Source organism: Merops nubicus, unplaced genomic scaffold, assembly GCF_000691845.1.
Source record: "Merops nubicus isolate BGI_N331 unplaced genomic scaffold, ASM69184v1 scaffold4591, whole genome shotgun sequence".
NCBI lineage: Eukaryota > Metazoa > Chordata > Aves > Coraciiformes > Meropidae > Merops > Merops nubicus.
Genome location: NW_008588857.1, coordinates 28,720 through 38,244, shown reverse-complemented (window position 1 = coordinate 38,244; position 9,525 = coordinate 28,720). Strand labels below are relative to the sequence as shown.

General features: G+C 42.1%; 1 protein-coding gene across 1 annotated transcript in view; it reads right to left on the bottom strand.

Moving 5' to 3' along the window:
* LOC103781654 (zinc finger MIZ domain-containing protein 1-like) overlaps positions 1 to 9,525 on the bottom strand; it is a gene marked incomplete at its 5' end in the record, with an annotated part of 34,007 nt that overhangs the window by 4,074 nt on the left and 20,408 nt on the right. The window contains 3 exon segments of the mRNA XM_008949371.1: positions 27 to 275; positions 6,087 to 6,250; positions 9,226 to 9,473. Of these exon segments, the coding sequence (XP_008947619.1) occupies positions 27 to 275; positions 6,087 to 6,250; positions 9,226 to 9,473 (661 nt within the window).

The following is a 9,525-nucleotide window of genomic DNA, read 5'->3' as shown; positions in this document are numbered from 1 at the left end:
CAGATGATAGTATGACACAGACTTACATCCAGCGAGGGCTCCGGCATGTCGGGTGCTCCCTGTCCACCAGCCTGACCCTCTAAGGCTGAGGAGGGATTAAAGGTCAGGTCACTGTGTGGATGGTTGCTAGAAGCGGCCGGGGGTGGCTGCCGGGACTGCTGGGTAGGAGGCCCGCTGTGATGTAATGGCTGCCCTGACTGGCTGCTGGGGTGAGGGACGTGCAAACCTTGCTGCATGGAAGTATGGGACTGATCAGTGCTGCCAGGATGAGGGATCTGCGGAGGAGGAAAAAAGCAGGAAAAGAAAGTGAGGCCACAAGGTACAGTGCTCACCATGCCTGACTCTGTAACCACATGTTACAAAAAGAAATAACTTAAATTTTAAAAAGACGCACACAACAAAAAAGAAACAAACCAACAAAAAGAAACTAAAAAGTGCAATTGGAAAAGGAATCTCCATATCCCAGTGCCAGAGGAAGTGTTTCAGCTTTCTGAAATATCTACATGGGGAGATAAACACATTGGATTTGTGCTGTTGGTTAGCTTCCTTGTGATGTAGGAAACCGTGCTTGAAGATGTGAAATAAACCCCAAAGAGGAGAGAAGGAGGCTTATGGGTGCTGCTCAGCATTAGCGAGACAGATGCTTTTGCTCTAAAAAATTCCATGACTGAATAGAGAATTTGCTGAATAACGATCCTTGCACCAGGAAACCAATAACCAAGACAACGCATCATTTCTCCTCAGCTCTGTTACTGGGTAGCTTTGTTACACTGCTGCCTATTCATGTTTCAGCTCCTTACAAACGTCTTGCAAACACCAGCCCTTCCCCACTCCTCCCCTTCTTTTCTTTTTGGAATGAAACGCCACTTTTAAGGGCTGAAGATTTTCCTTGAGGATATTCGTGGGTTCTAATGGCTGATGAGAGACAGTCAAAATAGCTCAGCTAGTGAGCTCCCCGCCCACCCATCAGCAGAGCTGCTGTTGGTGGCTGTGCACCTGCTGACTGGGAAGTACAACCCATTAGCTTACACTACGCTAACGATTACACTTTTGTTTTGTATTCACGCTATGGTTAAGTTCTCCAGCAAAAGCTTAGTCATTTTATGTTTTCTGTGGGGAATATGCTATCAAACCATATGCATCTTCCAAACCCTATTATGCAAGAACAGAGGAAAAGTCTTTCTCACATGACAGAGAAGCAACTAAAATGCACAAGCCCAATTTTTCTTTCTGCTGCATGTCATGTGTAATGCTAGTGGATCCTTTGAGGCTTGACCTTGGTGCCATGAGAAAGCAGTGTCTGAATGCTTCAGAATTAGAAGTCTCATGTTAGTTGGGTATATGGACAAGCAAAAAATGTAAACATTTTTTGAGGAATGCTACATATTGCCACAAAGTGGAGCTGAAATAAAAGAACAGATACATACAACAACAGCATGGAATTCATCCAGCCAAGCCAACAGAAACCAGCAAAATGCACAGCACAGCATTGAGCCTTTCATACCACAATAAACTGTAAGGTTATTTTAACCTTAGTCTTCAGTTTCAGAAAGCAAAAGGGAGGTTATTACAAGACTTAATTAAAATTGTCCCAGAGAATTAAAAAATTACAGAAAAGAAGCATTTAAAAAAAATATTTTATCACTCTTACGAAAACTGAAACCTGAATTCAATCCCCTAAATCCCCCTGGGACAGTCATACTCAGCTACAGAGAGGTCCTTTTCAATACTTCAGCAGTCTGAAAGTTGGTGGAAATGAGCAGGACTCCACCAGCAACACTGCATTTGGGCCTCTTTCCCACAGGAGAGTTTAAAGTAACTGTTAAAAAGTACTGATACACACTCTTTTCTCTACTAGGGTTACAGCTTGACTACTCTAAAAGTATTCTGCAGCATTACTGTTGTTACATTAGGGGTAAACTTGTACAAAATCTGCCCACAGTTCACACCTTAATGTAAATGAATATGTAACCTAAAAACTTTGCAAAAGTCCAAGTGAAAGTAGATGTCTACCCAGATAGTACCATTTCCTTCACTCATGGAGGACACATGCAATAGAAAGTGTGGAAATTAGTAAAGCTTAATAATAATAGAAAGTCAAAAGTAATTTAAGACAATGTTGCTAGTGTGGGAAAGCAGTTTCCAGAAGCAAAACAAAACAGGATTATCTTGAATAATTTTTTAGGTTTGTCCCTGAATGCACAAAGTAGGAGTCATGTTGACAAGTTTATATCAATAATTATTTAAATCAAGAGGCATGAATACATACTCAGACACATTTCAAAATAATTAAGCAGGTTATAAATGCTACATTATGCTTATTAGGCAACCTTTTTAAACATATTTATAAATAATTAGTTGATAAGGCAGTATTTTGGGGCCTGCGATATCCATTGGATAGGGAGTCACTGTTCCTTGCAAGACTGAGGGCCACCATAACCTTAAACTGCCATCACAGATTCAAAATCCGTCTGACTTAGGCCACAGACTCCACTAGCCTACCTGTGAGAAAGCAAAACAGGACCTCAGCACTTCACTATCCGCTTTCAGCTAACTAATGCTGTTAGCTGTGGTGCAGGAACATTCTAAGCGATACACTTTGTGCGTGTTCAGCTTGCGCCAGCAACTCCCACTGTTTTATTTTAAAAATGTTAACCCACAGTATGAACCCAGGGTCTAACAATGCTGCCTTTGCTACCACAGCAAGTAACTCCACAGGCGGTTTTAAATGCATAAACTTTAGCAGTCTTAAAATATTTACAATCTATAAAAGAAAAGCTCATAACAGACTACTACATCTTCAGCTTAATAGCACAACACAATTCTTTACAAGCCCAACAGTGACCTCTAGGAGTGCTGAGATGTATAGCTGTAGAGCAACGGGACCTGCCAGCTGCAGAACAATATTCCTTTCATCTCAGGAGAAAAGTGATAGTGAAAAAACAGATCAGCAGATTAAGCTGATGGTTTGTATTTCTCTGCATTACTGGGGTTGCAGTTTTTCCAACTCTGGTGCTGGGTTAGCTGGCAGAACCACTCAAAGATGCCACTATCTTGCCCTGCTACTGTTCTCGGCCACTTTTCCCATCCGTGCTCTTTGCCATCAGGTGCATCCTTGCAGATGTGCAGTGAAAACTGAGGAACAGACATGGATCAAAGCTAAACTTCCCCCTTGACCCTGAATCAGTTTTCAATCATATCAGTGTCCAGACCCAGATCACTTCAATGGCTGAAATAACACTTATGCTGGTGTGAGAGAGCGGAAAAGCAAAAACAGAAACAAGAGCAAAGACTTTACAGTGGCACCAGCTCTTATCACCTCGCCGTGTTTATGAAGCGTGGAGTGATTATCCATTGCTCGGTCATGAACCACTCCTTACACTGTCTGCAATAAGCACTAAGCTAGACTCAACTCTGAGTTCAACTTGGTCTAAAAACCTGTTTACAATTTATGAAAACAAACATGACATGATTTGTAGCAGCCATTCTATAGCAATCTTGCACCAATACAGAAGCATCTGTTCTCCTGTTCTCAGAACAGAAGAGGTATTATTTCTAGCCGCGTTTCAGGTCTTGATTTTTAATTCTTCCACATGAGTGGAACAGCAGTGCTGAAAGAAGGTAGTTCTGGTTACCCAGCCCCACCTACACTGGACAAACACACCTGCATTTCCTGGAGTGACTTACAGAGTATGCCTGGAGGAATCAACTTTCTGTGCCTACCATTATACACATAAATCTTCGTAACAGGAAAATTAGGAACTTCTAGTTGGAGATGTCCCTGCTTATTGCAGGGGGCTTGGACTAGATGACTTTTGGAGGTCTCTCAGCTGCATTTAGCTTCAGTTAGAGACCTTGTGTTTAAAAGGACCAAGCAGCTGATTCTGACTCACCTTGGAAACACAAAATGGTCAGTGATAGTAGATGGAAACAAAACACACCTTGAATGTGTAAAAAGGAAAGACAAAGCCAGGCAAGAGCACAGGCACCTTAAAACCTTAGTTCAATTTCACGGTGTGGTTTATAGTTATTTTTGTACAGAGATGTCTGTCCAAAGACATTCAGTTGCACTTATTCAGGAATGTGTTAATGGCATGCATTTCTCTAAAAGCATTAAAGCTGCTTTTCCCAAGTGTCTGCTGCAGACAAACAGTTCATTTCTGAGTGAGAATAAAGGAAGCAGGAGAAGAAGTTAGAAAAGAAAGCAGAAACTTGGTAATACTGGAAAAGCTGTGTGGCAACACTAACAGTCCTCAAATGTGGCCTGAAGACTACAAGGCTACACTGACAAAGTCAATCTCACTCCCTTGTGTTGTCAGATCTACACACTGATTCTCATTGAAGAAAATCAGCCATTGACATCAATTAGGTGGAACCTGCTTTAGCATTCCTTCACGTTCTAAACAGTATAGCTTGCATATCATGACAGATGAGGGAGAAGTGAGGCTTTACTTTCCCATGGATGGGAAAAAGGATTTACTTTAATTGTCAGCTATTATAAGCAAGTATCAGATTTGCTACAGACTGGCCCACAGAACCAAAAGTTTATTAACATTTGCCCGTATACCCTCTTACAGCTCTGGAAGACACATAACCTTGAGCAACTTTCACCTTTGCCATCATCTGTAAGCAGTCCCATTTTCAGAAAGCTACAGATTTTTCACATTGATACTCAACCATTTCCTATCCTACCACTTCAGAAATTTCACTGGGGCAACTACTACAGCAAAGGTATAGCAGTAAACTGATGAAGTCAAGAGGTAGGTGTCAGCTAATGGAAAGCAAAGAATATGACTCCCTGTGACTTTGATGCAAAGGAAAGCAGCTGTGACTGGTTCAGGTTGGTAATTTTTCTCCTTACTCCTATATTCTAGTACTGTATGGTTGGTTCTGATGAAGATAATTGAGCCTGCTTGTTAAGCTGAGTATTTAGAATTTTCCAACATAAAATTAAGTTTACAGCATGTCTGTTCTGTCCTTTATTAGTCTTTATGGTTTCTGGACTCCTCTTCTGCACACAGTCCTGTTACTTGGGCTCTCTCCAAGCCATACTAAGAACTCTCTCCATTCTCTTTCTATTTCTCACCATCCTCCTTGGAAAACCCACCACCAGCTAGAGAAGACACTGGCTCAGTAGGCTTTTGCTGAGCATCTGCTACCACATTTCGTCACTGCAGTCTGAAATTGTACTTTCTAGTATTCACTGAGGACATGGCACAGATGACTTGTCAAGTTAAAGATCCTTCCTGTGCAGAAACAGCACAATATAAAGCCCCTGCCCTGTCACTGAAATGAACATAAAAGGATGTATACACATGCCATCCACACCCAGTTAAAACAGATGACTGGCCATGCCTAAGCTAAATGCGGTTGGTATTTTTTTTATCACCTAGCTGCTGCAGTACTGTGTTTCCTGGAGACATATGATGTTCTGCATGTAAAACTCACTGCTCTGAGCAAGCTGCTTTTCCAATGCATAGTTATGCCCTTCAGTGTGAGACCTGAGGAACCTCCTTGGTTTTTTAGTCTCTTACACTGATACACTCTCAGACCAGTGACAGTGTCTGTCCTTGAAATCTACAGGCTTGTCCTGTTCCCAACAGCTTAAAGGTGCCTTTCATGCTACTTGGGTAGAATTCCCCCTCAAAATGCTTTGATGCAAATTTTGCCCTCAGGGACAAAGCCAGGGAAGATATTGTCTCTGCTCTGAGGTTACTCCATGTCTTCCTATAACAAGCTGTCTGCTGAAGAAGTATATTCACAGACCTTGCTGGCCTAGGGAACGAAGTCCAGTTTTTTTCATGTGTCAGAGCAAAGCACTATGATTAATACAAGTACACAGAGCTGGGTTGTCTGTTTCAGATAAACAAGCTTCAATTCAAAAAGCTCAGGAATGCTTCTCCAAAAACTTGAAAAGGAAACTAAAAATGGCATTTTTGGCATTTCTCAGGACTACTCCATTTCACAAACTTACAAAGTAAGGAATCCACAAAAAGTGCGAGCAGTTCACAAGGCAAGTCCGTTAGCTGGATGAGAGCTTCTTACCCCCATAAAGGAAAATCTACATCCACAGCACTGTTACTTACAGATTCCTGCATGGGGTGACTGAGAGGTTTGTCGAGAGCTGCCATGCCGCTCGGCATGTCGGGGGGATGTGACAGCTGTGGCCCATGCATGAAGTCATTCATAGACGTGCCACCAGGATTCCCATGAGGGAAGTCAAAATTGCCATGACCTTGGTAACTGTTGCCTAAAAGAGAAACAGATGCGATATGAAAGACAATATTCGTTCCCCATCATTGATTAGTGAGAATATCTTGTAAAAGCTGCATGGCACTGCACCCTCCCTGCACGGCACAGGGCAACTGCCACGCTGGGCGTGACAACACCGTGCTCCCCACTGCTGAAGGGAGCTCAGGAACATGTCAGCGCCGAGCCTTCAAATAGTGGCTGCCATTAAAATTCATGTACATATTGTAATTAACTGAAAACCCCTGACGTTTTGAACAACCACTCTCAAGTCACCCCATAACAAAGTCAAGAAGTGAAAGAGATATTATGTTCTATGGAATATTTGCATCTGGAAGCATCTCAGTGCAACTGAGAGTGACTACCCAAGCCCAGAGTTATTCAGAGGACACCTGTGTTATTTATGTCTATGCTTCCATGCGCTCACTGAGACTCTAGCATTGCTTAAGTTTCTGATGAAGCCAACTGACAGAACTGTATCAGGAAGATGCTGCAGCACCAATTCATTGCACAGCCTCTATTTTATCTCTTCTTCTGCAGTATAAACAGGCACCTTCCATTAAGAGTGCAGAAGAGGCCTTCACGTCTAATTGGGGTTTGTGATTTAATTCTCCTTTCTCCCACAAAAACTAATAAAATTCACTTGACTGTCTGCAAATACAACATGGATTTCCCCCTCCTGGATCTATTAATTTTCAGAGTTACACTGTCTGCCTGTAGCCTGAGTTTCAGCATGTGGATATGCAAGCTCATAATGAAAAACTAGTGTATTTATGAAATCTACCTAAAAAGCCTGAAACACTGTTCTCTGAAGCAGCTAAATTTCACAGCAATTTGGAATACACCATCTGGATTTATCAATTCCCAGCCCCCATCTACCATCTAGCAACAAGCCTGGAGTCCCCTGCTAATCTGCAGGACAAGCACTGTATGATCACTGCCAGTATGTTTAGATCCATCCTACCTCAGCCCAGTGATCTTTGCTTCAATTCTAAAGTGAGTATGCATCTCCATACAGGGATTTTAGTCTCCGTATTTTTTTTTGTCCAGTTCCCTCTGTTAACACTTCCAACTGAGATACCAACTCTGGTGGTTTATTTGCAACAAGCAGCAAAAATTGCACTAAGGCTACTCAGCTATTTCATGGAAGCAACTGAACTGGATGATACTGAACTCTGAAATAACAGAATAGCTTTGGAGCTTGCTTGGAAAGCCTGCAGTTCGTCAGCTGAAGTACAGCAGCTTTAAATGTTCCAAGTCAAGAAGGGCGTTTGACAAACTGAAGTAGCTGCATCATTTGCTCTTCAGCACAGCTTCAGAGGCAGAAGTTTAATCTCAGAGGAAGTCATTAACCATGTAAGAGTATTCCTCCAAAAAGTCAGGACTTTGATCTATCATGTAAATGCTGCAGAGACTTACTAATTCTCATTTTGTTAATCTGCAAACGGGATGACTCTCACAGAATACAGCTGGTATTGCCTTGCTTCTCAGGAACGATTTAATAGCAGGGAGCTGGAATAAGGTCTTGTATTACTGAGTACTGCTACATTTGCAAACTAAACTTCAGTATGCTTACTGTCAAACCCAAATAAACAAACACAAACCACAGTAGTAATACTATTACTATCACTTTGCTCTAGAGCATTGCTACTCATAGGACACGGCCTAATTCTAAACACTAAGTTTCAGCGCACGTGTTGGCATCTCCATCACCGAAGATGTAAGGCAGCCCAGCGAGTTACAGCTATGCAGCAGCATGCCCTTCTCTGGGGCAGGAACTGTGCCAAATGCTGAGGGACAGACCTATAAAGGCATTTAGGATCATCTGGTGCTCTGCACTGACATGCCTATCGCAGAGGAAATAGTGTTGGTTTCATCTGCCCATGATGAGTCAGGGCTCTGAGAAGCTATGACCACCTCTGCTAAAGGATCCACAGGGGAAGGCAAGGAAATAACAGTCTAGGCAGCAATTGTTACACAAACCCTAAATCCCACTTTATGTGGCTTCCCTGTCCCTTCCCAATTACAAGCTAGAAAGATGATGAAGTACAAATAGATGGCTCCTATCTCACGCTCCTGACTGCACTTCACTCCTAATACACAAGTGACAAATTTGTGACTCAGGGCTCTTCTGTTATAGTAATCATTCATCTGTTTGAAAACCTAAAAAGTTCTATCATTTGTCACCAGTTCTGCAGTCATTGGAGCAAGTAACCATATTTTTGCATGCAATCTATATCTTTCCTCCAACACATGCAAAAAGCACACATATCACCTTGTAATCAGTTTGGGGATTCTGATGGTGTGAACAGTTGGTCTTCTCCCAGAGCTGAACTGAGTCATGTCATATTACAATGAGTTATTCACAATGTGTCAGTCATTTGAAAACTTATCTCCACTGCCTGTACTTGGTTCCCCCATTTCTCAATCTGGCAGCACATGAGTAGAGGAACTCAAAGTAGTTTCCTAATTCAAGGGTGTTTGCAAAGCAGTTAAAGCTCTTTAAAAGTCATTCACTTTCCTGCTGGTCTACCAAACAGCACCCACCTGGCCACAAGTTAAACCTAGTGGCCCAAGCAGCAGGGTGAACGAGTCAGCCTCTCTGCTTTGTAACTCCTGTAGCACTAGGAGCCCGCACTTCAATGAGAATGAAAGAGAAGGAAAATGTACAGAAAAAATCAGGGAATATGTATATCATGGTGGGCCATGAATATACAAGGTAACATATAACGTTTGTCGACTTCGAAGGGGCTGCATAGCAATAAATATGACAAACACCAATTTCCTTACTAAAACATGTTTTTCCTCTAAAAAGATGAATCTTAAATTAAAAGACAGTATTTTAGAATTGCAGCCACATAATTTGCTTTCCTTATGCATCCCTCTGAGAAGGGGCACTGACACAGCTGCATCATAAAGCTGACTGAACCACTGACTTGTGTGCAACTGGGTGGTGCACAAAGCTTTAAAACGAACCTTGGTTACCGTATTCGGTGGAGTTGTTGCCTCCTGGAGGAGGGGGTAGGGACGGGTAAGGTGATGGGCCAGGACCCAAAGCTGCAATCATCTCCATCACATTTGGCATGATCATCTGGCTTGGACTCATGGTCTTAAATCTTTTTGAGGGAATGCCATCTGGGTCATCTTTGATGTGAATGTCTGACTTTATAGGAACTGGCCTCCAACTGCAAGTTGGATCAATGGTAACTTCTTCAAACTCTGAGCTGTAAAATAATGTGAAAATTTTAGCACATTAATTGATTTTATTTCTTTTAA